Raw genomic sequence first — 22192 nt, 5'->3', positions numbered from 1 at the left:
GAAACGAACAATTACATTGCAAAATGCAATCCAAATGAAACTAAGGGTTTGAAAAGAGAAACAAATGCAAAACCTGAATGCTAAGGTACATTCGATAGATGTAGAAGTCCTCGAGTCCTAAGTAGACAAGAGCGTAACCCTGAATGGTAGAAGGGAATGAGAACAAAATGTTGGTGTTAATGATAGAGTGAAATAATAGGAAAAAGAATTCTCTGAATTGATTGAAGGAGAAGAGCAAGCCGTAGTTGAAGTAAGTGGTTAATGCGGTCAGATACGAAATTGTGATCATCTCTTCACACACAAATTGGAACTTCAATCAGCCAGAGAAGGGGACAGATGGTGAGAAAAGGATTCATTTTTTTTTTAGACCAGAGATCAAATCCAAACTACCTTGGCCAACTTGTTGTTTGGCACATTTCTTACTCAATTTTATGAAATTCATTTCTAATTCTTTTATTGAGTTTCATAGAGTGACAATGTAAAATTGTTTTACCTTTCAATCCCACGTTATGACACCCTTTACCCCGATATACATATTTATATAATAAAATATATGAAAATGCGGAGTTACATAAAATAATTTTTTATAATAAACAAAAATGAACTCACGTGGGTAAAAGGTTCACATTTGTGTTTATCAACAAATTCAAAATTTATCAATTAAGAGTATGAAAACATTTCCAGCTCAAAATAATGTTGTCCAAAACTCTAGAGAATAAACTAAAGACTCAACATGTGAAACAAAGTGATAAAAACTACATGTCCATAAATTCATGCAATTAATACAGAAACTCATGCCTCAATGTCACATCCTATCAGAGCATTGTGTTCCAGCGTCCTCTAGCATGAGGTTATCCATAATCATCCACCTAACCATCTGCTTCCACGGATAAAGTTCGAGATCATCGCAGGATCCAGACACAAACAACACACAAGGAGTTATCACATTCTTAACTAATAGACAGAAATGGGACAATATATATATATATATATATATATATATATATATATATATATATATATATATCAATAAATGAAATACAACTTACTTCAACACAACTCACGTCATTCAGTCACTTATCGCATAACATCACATCTCAACATTACAAGTCTCACACATGTTCACATCATTCACATACTCAAGGATCAAAACACAATATCACTCAACCAATCAATATTAATCAATACACAAGCATTATGCAACAAATATACTAAGAGTCAATCTTATATGCAATGTGGTACCATGTCAGTGAAAAACCTCATCGGACACCAAAGAGTACATGACAAGACATACCACACACTGGTAAGTCAGGTCACTCTCACTAGGTAAACTCATAGGGAGACCAATCAAGGTCACACTGTTTTGTGAGAATGCTCCAATCAAGTGGGATTGACACAAGCTTAAAGGAGAACTCAAACCGGGAGTATTTACTTCAAGGCCTAAACTCCTGAGAGTCCGTCAGGGCCTCTCCCTCTTGATTCAGGTCCAACCCAAAAAACATTCTAGCACACAGACTCTATCTATGAACTGTACAAAACACACAACTCCTCAATTGTTCTCAAAATAATTTTAACTCGACGCACCTCAAAGTGATTAAACTCACTGGGTTCCACAGTGGATCTCATCACAATACTCGTCACACATTAACTCATCACCCTTAAAAGGTCTTACAGTTGTATGATTGTATGGCTCATAACTCACAACTTAATACACACAACATCACAATGTATCTTACAATTCAACACGTACTTAATTTATCACATACATTCAATCTCAATCACAATGTTATAATCCCAATATAACAATTTATCACACTAATCTAGTAAATCTTGTCAAAAAACAAACAAATTATACAAAAATTCTTCTCATAACATGGGGAGTAAAACCCCTCAAACAATTTCACATAATCATATCAAAATCAAAGAAATCAAAATCGTATGTTCAAAAGCAAAAAAAAAAAACTAAGAACACTCGATTTCATCAACCAATTCGCATCAGGGCATCAATTGGCCCGTCAAACACAACAATCTCATAATTATAATCGTAAAGGAAGAATTAGAATATAGTAAACATTCCAAAATAAACCCCAATTTGATCCTCTAAGGATTCATACACATGTTCATTCTAACCCCAATTGCGATAAACTCATCCCTTACCTATAAGCGGGCTCACGTGTGTAATCCAGCAGAGATAGTGACATCTCTAGCGGTTTTCTAAGATTCCTCAAACTTTTCCTTTGTTTGCTCTGTTAGGATTTTCAAGCGTTAGAGAGAAAGAGAAGGAATTGGAGCCTTAATTTCACTGTCTTCATGCGAGGGGAATTTCTCCCTCCAGAGAAGTTATTTCACAAATCCCATTGGTGGTGTTGTGTAAAAATGATTTTCAAACCTAGTGTTCAAATTTAATGACAATCAAACGGTTAACGAGTACAAGATCATAGTTTTACTGGAACATGTTTAGGTGTATGCAGGAAAAAGAGAAGGTTTTGGAAGAGGAAGAATAGGAATGAATTTGAGAGAAACAAAGAGCTAGAGGCGTAATAAAACTATTTCTTCTTATTTATTTAATTACAAAATCTCATTATTTTCCTAAAACTCTATTTATTTTTAAATAAAATCCTTTTTAAATTATTTTACGAAAAAATAGGGTGTTACACGTGTCATCATCATTAGTATGATTTTTAAGATAGTTATTATACAAGTCAATAAAATTATTGTATATCATGGTTTGTGATTGAATAAACAATGTAAAATTATTTTACATTATCATACAGTCTTTTTTTCTCTTTTTTATTTAGTTCTCACTATTTTAAGTATGTGAAATTAATTCATCCTTTAACATAACACTCAATATTTAATGAAAATATTGATATGATAACTTAATCAACTTTGGTAATTCTTATGCCCTCTATGCTGAGTGGTTAGAGTTATGATAACTATTGAGACTTCTTTCGCGAGAAAGTGGAGGATGCTTTGGATTGAGCGTCACTTCATTCTTGTTATTAAAGCTTTCACATCGCCTAACTTGGTTCCTTGGAAACTTAGAAATAGATGGCTTAATTGTATAGAATATACCCACACTATGTCTTTCAGATACTCTCATATTTATCGCGAGGGCAACAACACTTGCCTCACATGGTAGTAGCAAACAAGGCCTAGTTTGGTGGGATTTTCTTCCTTCTGTTTTAGGGTAGATTGCTTCAGGAATATATATATGATTTTCCTTCTTTTGGGTTCAAATGATTGTACATGAATCTTGTTTTATGCCTTCGCCATGATCTTTATTTTCTTTTTGGTTTTAATATATTGGAGTGTGTTGCATATGATTGAAGGTTGCACTGTCAACCTAGTTGGATTTACGATATCTATTGTTCCTTAGCACATCTCTTGACTTTGATTAAAAACTATTACACTAACAGGCCAATAAATTCATGTTAACTTGATACCTAGATATTAGATAATACTTCTTCTGATGTTCAATATAATAATAAAAAATTGTATTTATGATGAGTAACATGATGTGATAGAAAAAGAGGTAAAGAGAAAATATAAGTTTTAGTGGAGTATTTATGATAATGAGATGTTCACCTATAATTACCCAAAATTATTTTAAACATATCTAACTTATTTACTTTCTCATATAACTAATTTATCAAAATCAATAAAAAAATAATTTAGTTAATTCTAATTAATGATGTCATAGAATTAAATAGTTTAAACTTTTTTCACTAATGAGTGACTTAAAAATAATAAGTCAATAAATCTATCTACTTGTGAAATGATTGAGTGTCTCGTTAATAAACTTCATCGTACATTAAGGCTATAAAAAATATAATATATAATTAATATATTTGAAAATGAATCTATGTATCTATAATTAGAACCCAGAAATTTATCTACTATTGTTTCTTATATAAAGAATTAAAGATAATATTATTTTTGCACTTGATATAGTAATATTTTTATTTATGAAAAAAATTAGAAATACATAATATATTGAAGTTTTTTTTTGTTATGCATTAAAAAATTTAAACTTTATTTATTAAATTATATTTTTTTCTTGGTCCCCTCAAACCGAATTTCTAGCTTGTCGCTATCCCTCCTTTTATTTTGCAGATAGTGCTTCTTGGTCAAGATGAGGTAATTTCATTAATTGTTTCATGTCAATGAGCATGCATCTTCCTTGTACTAATATGTAATCTAGAAAATAAATTAAATGATAACTTCCATGTTTACAAGTGTTTGTTGCAACAAGATTTAAACAATATAATAAGTTGTCACCATTGCAATGAATATTCACACAAGTTGTTACTCGTAAACTATCTCGTCTTGTTCAAGAAGTATGTCTAAACTCTATAACCTTGAGACACTCTTATTTAGGATCAATGAGAATTAGTTGGCGCAAAAACTCCCAAAATAAAAGGAGGAGGATATTGATAAGGAAAAAGAAGAAAAGGAAAGAAAGAGAGAAGGAAGATGATATAGAGAGGGAATAAGTGTTGATAAAGATTAAAACATAAAAAATTACTTATCTAAAAACTAAACTGTAAAGCACAAAACATGTAATGTCAAATCAACATCACATAGTCATACAACTAAGAAATTAAAAGATATTTAATGACCAAGACCAAAAAATAACTGAAAGTGCTTCATGGGAGAACTAAAGCATGCATTGTCTAAATACAAGTACTAAAACATAAAGATTGTGTTGTATAAAGACAAAATGAATAATAACTTTGTTTTTCTTATGGGAGGATAATGCATGTATTTTACAAATTATTCATAGTATAAATAACATATTATTGCTCATACCTAAAACACATATTTTACAAATTATTCGTAGTTTGCTCGGTGACAGGGTCATCAGGTCATGCATCCATTGTTTGTCTATGAAAATACCCATCCAGAAGCAAAACTCCTGGCAATGGTTATGAGAAAACCAGCAAGAGCACCAAACAAGAATGGAAAACCAATGATCTCCAGCTTCTGGTGATGAGGCTGAGCACGAGCCTCATCTGGTGGAGAAGGCATAAAGCCTGAAGTATCATGGCGGTAGTAGAGACCCCTGTTTCCTTCAAAGCTTGTAGGTGGAAAGGTATCAAACTGTCCCTTTTCTGGGATTTCCCCATGCAACTCATTATATGACACATCAAATGAGGATAAGAAACTCAATTTAATTAATGATTGCGGTATTTCTCCTGAGAGTCTGTTGTGAGACAAATCCAAAATCTCCAACATTGTCATGCCTGATAACTGCCAAGGAATTAGTCCTGAGAGGCTGTTGTGTTTTAGGTCCATTACATGTAGCCCTTTCAGATTGCCAAAACCTGGCCAAATTGGTCCTTCAAGTTTGTTGTAACTGAGCAATAAAGATGGTCGAAAACTTGAAACTTTTTTGTAAGCATTTCTTACATTCCCATTGACATAAAAGGGAAAGGCAAAAATGATTCCTTCTAGTGATAAATTCCTGAACTGGAGGGTTAAGACCACGGTCAAGCCTTGTGGTATGTTGCCAGTGAAAGAGTTATTTGACAAGTCCAAGTAATAAAGGTTGTTCAATTTGCCAATCCATGAAGGAATGCTTCCACTGAGATGATTCCATGACAGATCCAACATCTGCAGCATCTTGCATCCACTTAACCATTTTGGAAATGAACCTTTTATCTGACTGTTGGATAAGACAAGAACCTTGAGATTACTGAATCCAAGATTTTGACCCTGTGGTTGAGGCATTTCTTCATTATGGAAGTTATTTGTAAGTGCTACAGAACTTAAATTCCTGCAGTGACTTAAAACCTCTAGGGTTGATGATAAATTATGCAGTCTGGCTCTTGCAAGGTAGATTTCAGTTAAGGACTGAAGATTATTGCAATTAACAGGAATCCCACAGTTGAAATGGTTACCAGTAAGATCAATTGCTTCCAATCTTGAGCAATTTGATAGACTACCAGGAGTTGGACAACGGAGTTGATTAGAACCAAGACCAACGATGGTTAGATTTTTCATTGCAGAACAATTCAAATTAATTGAACCACCCAAAGAGTTGTTGATCATATTAAGCAATTGAAGAGATGGGGAATTCACAAGTGATGCAGGCAATTGACCAGTGAATTTATTTGACTCAGCAGAGAAAAACTTAAGCCTTGTTAGGCTCCCAAAGATGTTAGGAAGAATTCCAGAAAATTCATTACTGGAGATGTCAAATTCCACTAGGTTTGAAAGCTTACCAAGTCCCTCACTCAGTGGCCCTGATAGCTTATTACCCTGCAGGTATAGTTCATTCAAATTTTGTAGCAAAAATATGTTTTCTGGAAGGCTTCCTGACAAATCATTTCCATTAATGGACAGATGCTTCAGAGAGGAACAATTACCCAAATTTCCTGGAATCTCACCAGAAAAGAAGTTATTAGATAGTTTAAATACCTGGAGCCGAGGTAAAGAGGAACAGATAAATGTATTTATAGGACCTTCAAAATGATTATTGCTGAAGTCTATGACCTCCAAGTTTTGAAGATGAAACAAGTTGTCTGGAAGAGAGCCAGTGAAGAAATTATGAGAAAGGTTCAAGACTCTTAGTTGATCCAAACCGGCTAAGGATTCACAGATTTTGCTATTAAGTCTTTTGCTTCCTAGTTCCAAGCGAATCACCCTTGTGCCTACACATGTGACACCAGACCAAGTGCAGTAATCAGGGGATGTGGAGCTGTTCCAGTCTGGAATAGCTGATTCTAAGCAGCTAGAGAATCCAGTCAAGGCTTTCAAATCATTAGGACTACTTATAAAGTTCTGCAATTCAAGAGTACTAGTCCCAAAACTGATATATGGTATCAAAATGGCAGACAAGAAGAAACTATGAAATCCCATTTGGTACCCAACTGGAAAAAAAAAATGAAAATAGAGGATCAGCAAGATAGGGTTGAGGAGATGTCAGTGGCTTATCTTAAGAACAAATGATCTGGTATTTCAGTCTAAGAGAAAGAGCAAACACAGATAGAAAAACACAACAATTAATTGAACATCGCGTGATTTGAACTATACTCCCAAGTTGCAAGACTTTGAGTGTTCAGTTGACCTCGTTAGTGAAAAAAATCAAACCTGATCTCTCTCTAGTTTTACAAAACATGAAAGGTAATTGAGGACAAAGGTACCCCACACTGAAGTTAAAAACATTTTGTGTAACCTTTTCATCAACATACGTGTCTAGCTTCCAAGTGTATGCACCTAGTTGTTTTCTTGTTAGATTAGTACAAAGGAAATAGGATTTAAAAATAAATAGTTGCATTTTTCATTCTCATATTTTAATCTGTATAATTTTAGTCTCTTAGTTATAATTGCTTTACTTAATCTTCATTGTTAAAGTCCACCTCAAATTCTAGATATTTTTTCATAACTTCTTCATTTTTAAAATTAGGTCTACCTCAAATGTAACAGATTTGTGAGATGACATTATTTGCATAGATTAACAAAGAAAAAAAATGTATAAAATATGTGTAAGGATATGATCAGTGGAATCGCAGTGTACTTGCTTCAACTTCAAGAGTTTATTGCGACATTAAGTGATTGTGATTTGGGTTCTATGTATACAGGTAAGCTTAGTCTAATGAAATGTGATTTTCAAATTCAGTAGGGAAGACTTGATCATACACTATCTAATGAGGGTTGGAGGAGCAGATGGCAGTGGGTCTTAATGACAAACCTTACACACTACACTTTGAATCATAGCTGATAGTTCTATTCTTACAGAAGCTTCAAAGACTAGAAGAAAGAAAGGAAAGCTTTGAAAGTTCAAAAAAATGTGGCTCCAGGTAGAGGAGGCTAGTGAAGAGATTGAAGGAAATATAGTGATGTCATGGCAAGCATCCAAGCAAAACTTGCTATAATTGACCAGAATTAGGAAGTCTAGGGGAAAAAACATTTTCGGTGATTTATCTAAAAGAATGAAATAGATTAATAAGAAGTTGGATTGGATGGTTTCCACAAGCTACCAAAAACCATGAAGTGATTTCAAAATCGAAGAAGACCAGAATGGAGCTGAACAAGCTTCTCTTTAGAAAAGAGATCAGTGGAGTCAGAGGTCTAGAGTTAATTGGCTCTCTCAAAGAAAACTTGTTAATGTCATTGAAAGAATCCAAGATGATGATGGCAACACCTAACATGACCTATTTACTTCCTCTCTGACTCCAACTAATATAGAAGAAGTTATGGCTTGTGTGGGGAAGAGAATTAATCAAGATCACTTGAATTGGCTACCCCATCATTTCACTGAAGGAGACTCCTAACCAGTTGCACCCTACCAATGCTCCAGGTATTGATGATGCTACGCTTGCTCTCTCTTCTTAAAAAAAATTGGCATCTAGTAGGTAAATGTGCTTAATCTGGTGCTAGATGTTTTGAACAATGGTGGTGATCTGAGACAAATTAATTATACTCCAATAGTTCTGATACTAAAAATTAAAGTCCCTAACATGCTAGTGAAACGACTTATGACCAATAAACTTGTGCAATCTGTTAGAGAAAATTGCTAAATTCGATTGCAAATAGGCAAAAAAAAGGGTGTTGCCAGATATTGTTCTTATATTTTGATACAAAGCAATACATATTTTTCCAATGGACTAGTATAATTTTAAAGCAACTAAGTTATGAGATTGTAAATGGTTAAGTTAGTTATCTGTTAGGACTACAAAGTCTGTTCGTTAGATATAAATCTTGTTGTATATAAATAACTCTCCATGTGTATTTCTAGTAAGCATCCATAAAATGAATTTAACATTTAATACCGTTAGAAGATGGAATACGTGAAGTATACGTGGTTACAGAAGGAGAGAAAGGTAGTTTGAGATATTGCTTTACAATTGAACTTTTAACCACATGCTATTAATGAAAATTTTTACTGATCTAAATAAACTCAGTAATACATCGCTTTATTACATGTCTTTCTAATGTTGAACTCCTTCACTCTTAGCGCCACTAAATTGATACTTGGCAGGGTCATGCATTGTGAGACTATGAAAACAGCCATCCAGAAGTGAAGCACATGGCAATGGTTATAAGAAAACCAGCAACACCACCAAACCAAAATGGAAAACCAATGATCTCCAGCTTCTGGTAATGAGGCTGAGCACACGTCTCATCTGGTGGAGAAAGAATAAAGCCTGAAGTGTCGTGACTGTAGTAGAGATCCATGTTTCCTTGAAAGCTTGTAGGTGGAAAGGTATCAAACTGTCCCTTTTCTGGGATTTCCCCATGCAACTGATTATAAGACACATCAAATGAGGATAAGAAACTCAATTCAATTAATGATTGTGGTATTTCTCCCGTTAGTTTGTTGTGAGACAAATCTAAAATCTCCATCATTACCATGCCTGATAGCTGCCAAGGAATTGGTCCTGAGAGGCTATTGTGTTTTAGGTCCATAACATGTAGGCTTTTCAGGTTACCAAAACCCGGCCACATTGGTCCTTCAAGTTTGTTGTAACTGAGCACTAAAGATGGTCGGTAACTTGAAACTCTTTTGTAGATATTTACATTCCCAACCATTTTAAAGGGAAAGGCAAAAGTAGTTTGTTCTAGTGATAAATTCCTGAGCTGGAGGCTCAACACCACGGTCAGGCTCTGTGGTATTTTGCCAGTGAAAGAGTTATTTGACAAGTTCAAGTAATAGAGATTGTTCAAGTTGCCAATCCATGAAGGAATGCTTCCAGTGAGATGATTCCACGACAGATCCAGCATCTGCAGCATCTTGCATCCACTTAACCATTTTGGAAATGAACCTTTTATCTGACTGTTGGATAAGACAAGAACCTTGAGATTACTGAAAACTATATTTTGACCCTGTGGTTGTGGCATTTGTTCATTATGGAAGTTCCATGGAAGGAGTAGCGTACTTAAGTTCCTGCAGTGACTTAAAACCTCAAGTGCCGATGACAAATTATGTAGTCCGGTGTATGAAAGTGAGAGTTGGGTTAGGGACTGAAGTTTCTTGAAATTAACAGGAATCTCCCCACAATGTAAATGGTCAGAGCCATGACCAATTCCTTCCAATCTCAAGCAATTTGATAGACTAACGAGGACTGGACAATGGAATTGATTATAACCAAGAACAATGGTGGTTAGATTTTTCATTGCAGAACAATTCAAATTAACTGAGCCACCCAAAGAATTGCCTCTCAGATTAAGAATTTGAAGAGAAGGAGAATTCAACAGAGATGCAGGCAACTGACCAGTGAATCTATTAGCCTCAGCACAGAAAAACTTAAGCCTTGTGAGGCTCCCAAAGATATTAGGAAGAATTCCAGAAAATTCATTGTTGGAGATATCAAATTCCACTAGATTTGAAAGCTTACCAAGTCCCTTACTCAGCTGCCCAGATAGCTTATTTTCTTGTAGGAGTAGTACCCTCAAATATTGCAGTTGAAAGATACTCCCTGGAAGGCTTCCTGACAAATTATTTTCATTAATGGATAGATGCTGCAGAGAGGAACAATTACCCAAATTTCCTGGAATCTTACCAGAAAACAAGTTACCAGATAGTTTAATAACTCGGAGCTGAGGTAAAGAGGAGCAGATAGCTGTATTTATAGGACCTTCAAAATGATTATTGCTAAGATCCATCACCTCCAAGTTTTGAAGATGAAACAAAGTGTTAGGAAGAGAGCCAGTGAATAAATTATCTGAAAGGTTCAGGACTCTAAGTTGATCCAAACCTACTAAGGATTCACAGATTTTTCCCATAAGTCTTGTGCTTCCAAGTTCCAAGCGAACCACGCTTGTGCCGACACATGTGACACCAGACCAAGTGCAGTAATCAGGGGAGGCATAGCTATTCCAATCCGGGATAGCTGATTCTAAGCAGCTAGAAAATCCAATCAAGCCTTCCAAATCATTGAGACTACTACTTGTAAGGTTTTGAGATTCATGACTACTTGTCCCAAAACTAATGTATGGTATCAAAATTGCAAACAAGAAGAAACCATGAAATCCCATTTTGCTATCTCACTAGGGAAAAATTGAACTTTAAGCAAATGAATTGGTTTTTCAGTGTTTGAGGAAGCTTGCACATATATAATAAGACATCACAAAAGGCCTATACAATTTGACGTACGTGGGGAGCGTCATGACTTGAACTTTAACATGTAAAGTTACAAAGATTTCACGCATATTAGGATGCGCATCTAGATTTCTGCATCTTTTTCTTTCGTTGACTTAGGTTTAAGGCACAACTCACGTATTTGAATCAAATCAGATATTCAAGACTGGCCTAACCAAACTTTTTTTCCTTCGTGTAAACCATAAGTGATGGAATAATAGATATAAGTTTTGTTGGGTGGTTAAAAAGAAAAGATTATAAATTTGATTTTTCTTGTTGACAAAAAAAACTAACAATTAATATTTGTTAATAAAAAATTACATCAAGAAACCTTGTCATCATCTTACCAATCTACTTCCCAAGTATAGTCGCCACTCAGCCGTTTTCTTGTTAAATTGGTAAAGAAAGTAAGATTGAGAAACTTTCCAAAAAAAAAAGATTGAGAAAAAAAAACTATCATATATGAATAAAGATAAAATAGTCAAGTCACTGATGTATTAATTTTTTTATTTTGTTTTTACTTTAAATAAATATCATAGCGTTGTTCAAAAATAAATAAATATTATGATAAAATTATGAGTTTAATGATTATACATTAATAATATAAAACTTTTAATATTGTCATTACATAACCATTTTTTTCCAAAATAATTTGATATTGGGTTCAACTTTTACATAATTCAATAATTTAAATCAATTCCATTGTTTGAATATAAAAAAATAAATAAATACATGTGTCATATCATGTATAATTATCTTCATCTTTAAATAAAAAATCATTTTCTAAAACATTGTCACATTAGTTTCTATAAATAAGAAGATTCAAAAGAATCTCAATGTAAGTTTCAAAATTTAACTACTTATTTAATTTTAGTCTTTAAACATATGTGAAAACAAACAACTTTTAAAATTTTGTATCGGAGTGATTGACCGATTCTCATTAAGAGACTTTTTTTAAATTCTTCTCTACTTTCAAGGACAAATGTAATAATGTTATACACTTTCAGGTACTCAAATCATATTTTACTCAGCTTTTTTTTTTACCAATATATAATTTAAAAAAAATATACCCTAAAATTAAAAGAAATAACTTTTTATATCTTAATGGTCATACAATATTCTTCTCAATAAATAATATTGTTAAGAAGTCCAGGTGTATGTAATCTAGAGGAAGGGGGTTAAACTTTTATAAAGTGATATCAATTTATACATAATATAATTGGAAAGCGATCACAAGAGTAGGTTTCAATGTGTAATTTGACCCTTTCTCCCAACGTATTCATCGGTTAGTAATTGGATTTAGATAAACTTCTTTGTCGCAAGTTGCAAGACTTTGACTATTCAGTTGACCACATGAGTGATAAAAATCAAATCTTTTTATTTAACAAAACATGAAACGTATATAGTAGGGACCTTGTGGCACACCATCCTGAAGATAAAAAGAAAATACAAGAACTTCAAACCGATGTTTAAGGTATTTAACGTGATTTTTGTTATTTGTGTAGTTACCTTAAATCGAAATTGTTGTTACTTTCAAACTAAGTTAAATTAAAAGTTAAGAAGATATGTAACTTTTATATATGTTGAGTTGATAAATGATCTATGTACAATGGACCAAGCTGATGGATTTGAAGTAGTCAAAGATGAATCAAGTTGGTTTGTTAGAGGGAGCAAGCATAATTTATCCAAAATATTGGGCCAAGTTGTTTTGTTTGAGGTATAGATCAAACTGATGTGTTCACGGTGGAGTACTGTTCGTTTAGATTGAAATTTGGATAATGTTAACCAAAATCCACTCCCCGTAGCCTGAGGTCTATGTTAAGAGTCTCATCGGATTATTCATAGGAATGATAAGTGCTTATATAGCTGGATAGGTCACCCCCTTATAAACCGATTTTTAAGGAAACCTTTCGGATATTGCTGCACTATAAATTTAATATGGTATCAGAGTCATATTAACTAAAATTCCTAGCATAGGATCCAAAACCTTTTAGGGGCAATATTTATTATCCTAGTGTAGCAAAAGAGTGGCTTTACTCTAGGTTAAGGTGTGATTCCTATTCATGATTCCATCTTAAAAGTCTTATTCTTGAGTGCTGATCTAGGTTGATCAGTGTTTAAGCTGAAGTAGCCTACTACACAAATTGGACGTTCAAAACAATTGTTCCTAAGTTATTAGCTCATGTTGACTTCAAGTGCGGTCTTTTTTATTTTCCTATATGCTTTGGATTGCTAGTATGCTGACGTGTTTCACACGTACATGTCGAATCCAAAATAGGTGGCCAGTTCTTTTCTCAAATATTCGGAAAATCAAGTATCCTTGTAAGATTTCAGGTAACTCAAGAAGGTGGTGTTTATTTAATCTTTAGATCTTGGCATCAAGTGCCAATTAATGTTGTTCTATTAGTGTGTATTGCTTCCTACAATTTCTTCTTTGTTGTTTCAAACTCATGCAAACCGTAAAGTGTATCATTGTTGTTATTAATTTTCTTACAACTTAATTAATGCAAATTAAGAAAATTCAAAGACGCGTGGTAAAGGAAGAAGGGAAGTGGGAAGAGGTTACATGTTTGAATCCTCGTTAACAACTAACTTTTGTCGATAAAAAAAAACTTCAAAGACTAACAGAAAGTAGAAGAAAAAACAAAAGTTAATTTTCCAGGTTAAGAAAAAGTGTAGCTACAGGTAGAGGAGGCTTGTGAAGAAACAGCTACAATAAAGTTCATTCCAGGTGAAACAAGGGCAAAGAAAGAATGACAGAGGCAAAATGTTTTTTTAGTTGGACAGTATTTCAGAGTTGGAGTTCATCACAGTCTAGCTATCTCCAACTGATATATGTAGGAATAACAAATAGCCCAACTTTTCATACTTTGCAGATGTAGTCAAGGATTGCTTTCTGAAAGCTTCTTTTATCACTGCATTTTCACTCATGTTAAAAGAGATTGTAATATTTTTATGGTGAAATTAAAAGATATTGTAATAAAGCTGTGGATTGTGCACCAAAATTGGTTTTGCAGTCAATACTTCTGGACTGAGGATATGCCTCCAAGTCCAAACATACTCTATTTCACATGTGTTGGCTTGCCATCATTTATTTAATATCTAGCATAGTATTATTTTTATGAAATATAAGGTATGTTAAACTGTATGTTTTAATTTAATAGTAAAGATAGTTATAAAAAATTTAAGGAAAATTAAGATAAAAGCATACTTGTAGTGAAAACATAATCTATTTATAATAATGGAATGAAGTTGTTTTGTATTGTTTCTGTATATGTTGTTAGTTCTTTTCTTATCCATAGTTTTTGTTTGAAATATTATATCTAGGAGATAGTATAGTTGCAGTGTTACTTAAAAAAAAAAAAAAACCTCTACTAGTAAAATACGTTTCCGAGAGAGTTAGATGCGGTGCGGTGACGAAAAAATATCCATGAAATAAGTATAAAAAAATACAATAAATTAATCTTATTATTAAATTTATGAGATTATTTTATTATTAAATTATAATTTTTAATGATTAATTTAAGAATAAATTCTATTTTTTTAGAACTAATTTAACTATTAAGCTATCAAATTTAGAGATTAATTTATTATTAAATTATTTATTGAACTAATTTATAATTTTTTTTCAAATTCAAAAAGATTAAATTTAAATTTTTATCAGCTGAAAAAAAGTTTTATCTGCGCTCCGTACTTTCCACAATGAATTTCAGTATTTACCCTGAATTAAACAAGCACGTTATCTAAAACCTATTTAGTGTAAGAAATAGCTAGGTTCCACACAGCTGGGTTTTGTACTAAGGCAAGCCATTCATTCGGTGTGACAGTCCCTGAGACTCGAGAGACTGTTGCCGCCGGTATTAATTCTCCTCCTCCTCCTCCTTCTTCTTCTTCTCCCCAAAACCCTAATTTCTTCTATTCACCAAATCATATTCATGGCTGAACACAACGACCCACCCCAAGAACCCACATTGCCCTCCAAGCGCATGTCCGATCCCGACCTCCAAGACCTCCCTTCCAAAATCCCCAAGCTCGACCTCAAAGAAACACTACCCACTGCAAACGACAACTTCCTCCAAAACGACGATGAAGATGACGACGACAACGACGACGACGAGGAGGAGCAGGAGGATAACCGAAAGGGAAAGGGGATTATGCGTGACGACAAGGGCAAAGGAAAAATGATTGTAGAAGAAGAAGACGACGACGACGATGATTCCGACGAGGATAGTGCTAGCGACGACGACGGAAGCGATTTCTCTAACGACTCGCTCACGGAGGTCGATTTGAATAACATTCTGCCGTCCAGGACTCGGGGGCGGACGGTAAGTTCCGGAGTGCACATTGCCGGTGACTCAGGGAATGCTGCTGCTGCCGTGGTCGCGGGCATTGACGACGAAGATAGCGACAGCGACGATAGCGATGCTTGAATTCCTGCCGAGGTTAGTGAGGGTTTGGGAGGAAAAGGAAATGGATTAGTTCTGTTGTTGACTATGAGAAAGAAGTGTTTCTTTAGATTTTTCTTTGAGCTCAATGCGGTTTGAAAGATATAGTCTTTTCTGTTTTTTTTTTTTTCAATTTATCTTGTGCTTGCTTGTTAGGTAGTATATTATGGCTAGTGATGTTCAGATTTGAGGTAATTGACATGAAAACTAAACTGAAAGAAAATGTTATTGGAAATTATGGCCATTCAGTATTCTGTCCAAGTCTGAGATTTTGCTGAGTGATGTGTATTTGACTATGTACCTGAACATGGCGCAGCATATGTACTAGAAATTGAACAACTGATTTCTCCTGATTCTGTGAATGGCGAAAGTGCAAAACAATCGAGATTAAGATGGCTTGCCCCATCTTTAATGTTGACTTTAATAGGACAAGGAGTCTACTTCTTATGGGGTGGTGAAGTCTGTAATTCTCAAAGTTTTATAAGTTGTTGTAGACCCCAACATTGTGTTAGAAATATGTAGATCTTAGTTAATTCATACTTGGTTATATCTTTTTGTAAATTTGTAGCTGCTCTTTACCAGTTTTTAATACTGATAATTTGTTAATATGTCTTTTGAGTTGTATGAGATGATGGATTAATTTTAACATTGTGATTTGCTACTGTAAAAATTAATTTAAATATTTGAGGAGTATGGCAGGTAGTGCGTGGATTCTAGTAGATTTGTTATCACTCATCAACTAGGTTTTAGATGTTTGGGTCTTGAACACCAAAGATGTGGGGCAAGGTCAGGTTGAGTGAAATCCGAAATCCTCCCATTCCAACCCCATTGTCAAGCCTAACCTAGAGGCCTTCTAATTGTGCTGAGTTTAGGTCATATGTTTCTAAAAACTAAAATCCTAGAAGAAAGTTCTGCCTTGGTTTCTTCTCTGAAGCTCTATTATTTTTATATTCATCATTTCTCTTCCTTTTTCTGTGACACTTCAATCAATTGTATGATCTATTGTTAGCAAGGAGAATTTATCATTTGACTTTCACATATATTTCTTTCTCTTCCCTTTTTCTGTGGCACTTCAATCAATTGTATGATCTATTGTTTGCAAGGAGAATTTATCATTTGACTTTCACATATATTTCTTTCTCTTCCCTTTTTCTGTGGCACTTCAATCAATTGTATGATCTATTGTTTGCAAGGAGAATTTATCATTTGACTTTCAGATATATTTCTAAAATTGAGTGTAAGAGAACTTCAACAACACCTTTTGATGGTTTATTCACTTTATTGTTATTGTATGATTTACACGATTTATTTTGATGATGCTGTCTGATTGTAGAAAATACTATACCCTAGTGCATTGCTAGGTCTCTATTAGTGTATGCAAATGTATAACTGTGAAAACAGTTTTGTATATTGATTGTAAGAACTGTTTAGCTTTTGCTAACAGCACCCATCCAGTAATAAATAGCTACTGTAAGGGCTGTTAGCTATTGCTAACAACACCCATCTAGTGTTAGTCAGTAATTCAGGGTGTGTAAGGGCTTTTCTAACTGCACCTCAATAGGGTTAGGCAGTTAGAATTCTGTTAGGATTAGTTAGAATCAGTTATGATTAGTTCAATTGTGTAGAGGTCTATAAATACCACAATTGTAACTAACTCTAACTAACTTTTCAGATCAATAATATAAGCTTTTCTTCTTTTTCTCCTCTGTTCTCTCTCAGTTTATCGAAAATGGTATCTAGAGCCATTTTTTCGTAATCTCTGTGGTTTTGCAAGGTCCTGTTCAGTGCTTTCATGGCTTTCGCTCCTTCAAACCTCATTTCTCAGTCGTTTCCCAACTCTATTGCAGAGAAGCTTGATGATTCGAATTATCTTCACTAGCGACAACACGACGAACTAGTGATCAAATCGCACAAGTTTTTTTTTTTTTTTGCTCAGCAAAAATAATATATTATATTATAGATGAGTACCAGAGGTACTAGATAATACAAATTTAGAGCCAATTTACAGGTAGTTCAGGACAAAACAAGAAACAGTAGCTAAAATAGCCCAAACTACTCAAAAAAGACCTGGAGCAGATTCTATTCCTAAGTTGCTGTCCTAAGAAAGACATCTTTGAGATTTGAGGACCATTGATTGAAATGTAAAGAGAAATTTTTTTCCAAACATCTGAGCCATGACCATAACATGAACACTGCATCTTCCATTAATTTCTGGTCATCAAAAGCAGCATTGGAGAAAATAATGTTGTTCCTATGCTTCCAAATCGAGTAAGTGAGAGCAAACCACCACCACTGCCATCTTTTTCCCTGCAACCCTGCAGAAGCTCCACAAATATGCTGAATAAAATGCTGATCCGGATTATAAGGGAAAACGCCCATCATATTTACCCATGACTGTGACTCCCACCATAGGGGACTAATTTTACTGCAGTGGAAGAATAAGTGGCCTGTCTCTTCCACTAATCTGCAGAAAGGACACAAGTACTCTTGTAACTCAACCCGCTTCTTTTTCAGATTAACTTTAGTTGGCAATTTGTCTTGAATCAGCCTCCACATGAAGATAGCCACTTTCAATGGGACCCTAAGCTTCCATAGCTCCTTGAACTTTCCATCCTGTCCATCTTCCACTGTGACATGATGAATTGCCTTGTATGCACTCTTAGTCGAATAACAGCCACTAGGCTCTGCCGCCCACTTCCAATGATCATTTACTTCCGGCCTGATTGTGAACCCTTCCAGCTGTTGGAGGAAAGCTACCGCCATACCTATCTCGCTATCAAACAAAAGTCTCCTCCACTTAAAATGCCACTCCCACCCACCTTCTTTCACAGCACCTATTTGATGATGAAATGATGTTGTTGAGCTGATATGGTGTACAATCTAGGATATTTCTCAGCCAAGCTTTTATCTCCTCCTATCCACCTATCCTCCCAAAACTTAAACTTGTCCCCACATCCGACCCTCCACAATATCAACCTGTTCAGCTGGTGACCTTGATTCAGACTTTGATTGACTATCTTTAGATCCCTCCATCTAGGATATCAAATCGCACAAGTTGCAGCGATTTGTTGTTAATCCGGTTGTTCCACCTCATTATCTCACCAAGGACAATCACATTGCTGATCACATCAACCCAGAGTATGAAACCTGGGAAGTTCAAGACCAAACGCTTCTTGTTTGACTGCAATCTACGCTTTCGAAGTCCATGTTATCAAAAGTTCTAGGTTCCAATCACTCGTATCAGGTTTGGGACAAAATCCATGAATAGTTCAGTCCTCATACTAAACCCCGTGCACGACAACTTCGCACTACGATGCGCGCGGTCACTCTTGATGGAAAGACAATTGATAAATACTTGTGCAAGATCAAAGGATACGTTGATGAACTGACTGGCGTGGGTGTTCCTGTTCGTCACGAGGAGTATGTTGATGCGCTTCTCGAAGGATTACTGTCTGATTATGCGTCGGTGATCTTTGTCATCGAGAGTAAGAAGCGCACTCCATCAATTGCAGAAATCGAAGCTCTACTCTATGGTCATGAGACTAGGTTCACATGATACAATCGAGATGCTCAAGTGATCAATTCTGTGTCATTAAACTACACTTAGGGTTATGCCCAGCCATACACTTAAAAAAACAGTGATTCTGGTGGTTCTCAAGGCTCGTATGGTCGTGGCAGTGGTCGCGGTGGCTTTTCTGATCGAAATCTAGGACTTGGCGGCGGTGGTTCCGGCAAAGGTCGCAGAGGTGGCCGGTTTGCTAATTCTCAGTGCTAAATTTGTCTTAAGTATGGGCACATTGCTAATGTTTGCCATTTCAAGACCGATATCGGTTTTCAACCACATGAGTCCCTAACTTTTTTTTATCCTACCACATTGCAACCTATCCCCTATTCTACTGATTCAACCAGAATCTCCAACACCTGGGTTAATCCCAATGGTAGTCCATTGTTCCTGGTCCTAGTCAACCCAGTGTCATGCTCACAAATTCATCCTCTCATGGCAATGGTGCACCTGGCTCCACTTGGATACTAGATTCTGGAGCCAGTTTTCATGTTATTGGTGATTCTCGAAACATTAAACAATTTACTCATTTTGATGGAACCGAGCAGATTTTCATAGGCAATGGTGAAGGTTTAAGTATCTCCAACACTGGTTCTTCAACTTTTGTTTCCCCTAATGATACTGGCACAACTTTTAAACTTCATAAATTGTTACATGTTCCTTCAATTTCAAAAAATCTGTTAAGTGTGAGTCAGTTTGCCAAAGATAACTCTGTTTATTCACCTTTAGAACTCATTTTCACTGACTTGTGCGGACCCTCCCATGTTACCTCATATGCTGGTTATACATATTATGTTTCCTTCATCGATGCTTTCTCTAGGTACACATGGATATTTCCTATAAAGTCCAAAGCTGAAACCATTTCTGTTTTTCAAAATTTCAAGTCAATGGTTGAGTTGCAGCTTAACACCAAAATAAAGAGTATTCAATCTGATTGGGGAGGTGAATACAGATCTTTCTCTAGTCTTCTAGCTTCTTTTGGTATTTCTCATAGACTAATTTGGCCCCACACTCATCACCAAAATGTTGTGGTTGAGAGAAAACATAGACACATAGTTGATTTGGGTTTAACCTTGCTGCATCATGCTTCTTTAGCCTTGCAATTTTGGGATTATGCCTTTACTACAACTGTTTATCTAATTAACAGGCTTCCCACTACTACCCTCAAATTTGTTGTTCCTTTTGTTACTTTGTTTAATAAAGAGTCTGATTATCATTTTCTTAAAACTTTTGGGTGTGCCTGTTTTCCTTTATTAAGGCCATATCATACACAAGCTCAATTTTCGATCTCAAGAGTGTTTGTTTTTGGGTTATTCCTTATCTCACAAGGGTTACAAGTGCTTGTCATCATCTGGTAGAATTTACATCTCTAAGGATGTTCTGTTTAATGAGTTGAGATTTCCTTATGCTGATCTTTTTCCTTCTTCCTCTAATTCCACAAAAAATCTTGATTCCTATTTTAGTCTAAGTCCTAACCTTTCTTCACCTTTTGTTGCCTCTATTCCTCAGACATCTCAAGCATCACCTGTTAATTCAGGCTCTGCTCCTCTTGTTCCTCCTGGTTTTTCACCATTACCTGCTCATTCTCCCATTACCACTGTTTTTGTACCTTGTCCACTACCTCTTCTGCAACCATCTTTGTTCAGCCTCAAGAGTCTACTAACCCTCCTACATCTACTTCAGAATCTGTTTCTATACCCAATTCTATCCCAGTCAACACTCACCCTATGCAAACAAGGTCTAAATCTGGTATTCACAATCCTAGACTCCACCTTTCACTTTTTCTCACTCATTCTAAACCTAAAACTGTGAAACGAGCTCTGGCAAACAAAGATTGGCTCACTGCTATGCAGCAAGAGTATGATGTCTGGCTAAAAAATCATACTTGGGACCTAGTATCGTTGCCTCCTAATAGGCAGGCCATTGGCTGTAAATGGGTTTACAGGGTAAAGGAAAATGTTGATGGGTCCATTAACAGGTTCAAAGCAAGATTGGTAGTTAAGGGGTTTCATCTAGTTCATGGTTTTGATTTTCATGAAACTTTTTCTTCTGTGATCAAGCCTGTCACTATTCGAGTTATTCTTACTCTTGCTCTGTCCTATGGATGGAAACTGTTTCAACTTGATGTGAATAATGCTTTCTTAAATGGTACTCTTGAAGAAACTGTTTTTATGATACAACCTCCTAGTTTTGAAGTTGCAGACAAGTCACTGGTCTGCAAGCTCAATAAAGCCATCTATGGGTTAAAACAGGCTCCAAGGCAATGGTTTGACAGACTTAAGTCTACTTTGTTGCAGTTTGGTTTTATTGGAAGCAAGAGTGATTCATCCTTATTTATCTATAGGCACCGATCCGTTGGTATATGTGGATGATATAATTCTCACAAGTAGCTCAACCACTCTGATACAGCAGCTCACAAGCAGACTAAATACTGCTTTTTCACTTAAACAACTGGGTCATCTGGATTATTTCTTAGGTCTGGAAATCAAATATTTGTCCGACAGTGTTATCTTAATGACCCAGAGTAAATACATTCCTGATTTGCTTCACAAAACTAACATGGCTGAAGCTCATTCAATCTCTTTTCCCATGGTTTCCAACTGCAAGCTATCTAAACATGGTGTTGATGTCTTTCATGATCCATCTCTATGCAGATCTATAGTTGGTGCATTATAGTATGTTACTCTCACTAGACCTTAAATCAGTTTTGTTGTCAATAAGGTTTGCCAATTTATGGCTGCTCCTTTGGACTCTCACTGGACAGTGGTGAAAAGGATTCTAAGATATCTTAAAGGTACTTTGTCTCATGGTCTGCTCCTGCAACCTGCTTCTGTTAAAAATCCCTCGGCTATTTAAGCATTATGTGATGCTGATTGGGCATCTGATGTGGATGACAGCGCTCTACTTTAGGAACTGCTATTTTTCTTGGCCCAAACTTAGTTTCTTGGTGGTCTCGCAAGCAAAAGGTTACTACCAGGTCTAGTACTGAAGTTGAATATCGCAGCATAGCTCAAACTTCTACTTAATTGACTTGGATTCATAATCTGCTGACAGAGTTACAAGTTTCTTTCACTACTCCTGTGATAATCACAGTGTTGT

General features: G+C 35.3%; 4 protein-coding genes across 4 annotated transcripts; 1 reads left to right on the top strand and 3 right to left on the bottom strand.

Moving 5' to 3' along the window:
- Positions 1–4524: 4524 nt before the first annotated feature.
- Positions 4525–7059, bottom strand: LOC100788443 (phytosulfokine receptor 1). Its single transcript, XM_003553250.4, has one exon. It carries the CDS (start codon positions 6862–6864, stop codon positions 4888–4890), a length of 1977 nt encoding a protein of 658 aa, XP_003553298.1. The 5' UTR covers positions 6865–7059; the 3' UTR covers positions 4525–4887.
- A 1695-nt stretch (positions 7060–8754) lies between these two features.
- On the bottom strand, positions 8755–11448 carry LOC100787908 (phytosulfokine receptor 1). Its single transcript, XM_003553249.5, has one exon. The coding sequence runs from the start codon at positions 10981–10983 to the stop codon at positions 9004–9006; it is 1980 nt and encodes a 659-aa protein (XP_003553297.1). The 5' UTR covers positions 10984–11448; the 3' UTR covers positions 8755–9003.
- A 3573-nt stretch (positions 11449–15021) lies between these two features.
- Positions 15022–15516, top strand: LOC102660457 (histone H2A.Z-specific chaperone CHZ1). The gene has a single exon (XM_014771662.1). It carries the CDS (start codon positions 15022–15024, stop codon positions 15514–15516), a length of 495 nt encoding a protein of 164 aa, XP_014627148.1.
- A 2100-nt stretch (positions 15517–17616) lies between these two features.
- On the bottom strand, positions 17617–18294 carry LOC102661283 (uncharacterized). The gene has a single exon (XM_006605110.1). The coding sequence runs from the start codon at positions 18292–18294 to the stop codon at positions 17617–17619; it is 678 nt and encodes a 225-aa protein (XP_006605173.1).
- Between the last annotated feature and the right edge of the window lie 3898 nt (positions 18295–22192).

This window comes from Glycine max, chromosome 19, assembly GCF_000004515.6.
Source record: "Glycine max cultivar Williams 82 chromosome 19, Glycine_max_v4.0, whole genome shotgun sequence".
Classification (NCBI taxonomy): domain Eukaryota; kingdom Viridiplantae; phylum Streptophyta; class Magnoliopsida; order Fabales; family Fabaceae; genus Glycine; species Glycine max.
Note: the sequence above shows the minus strand (reverse complement) of the source record. Positions and strands in the feature narration are given on the sequence as shown.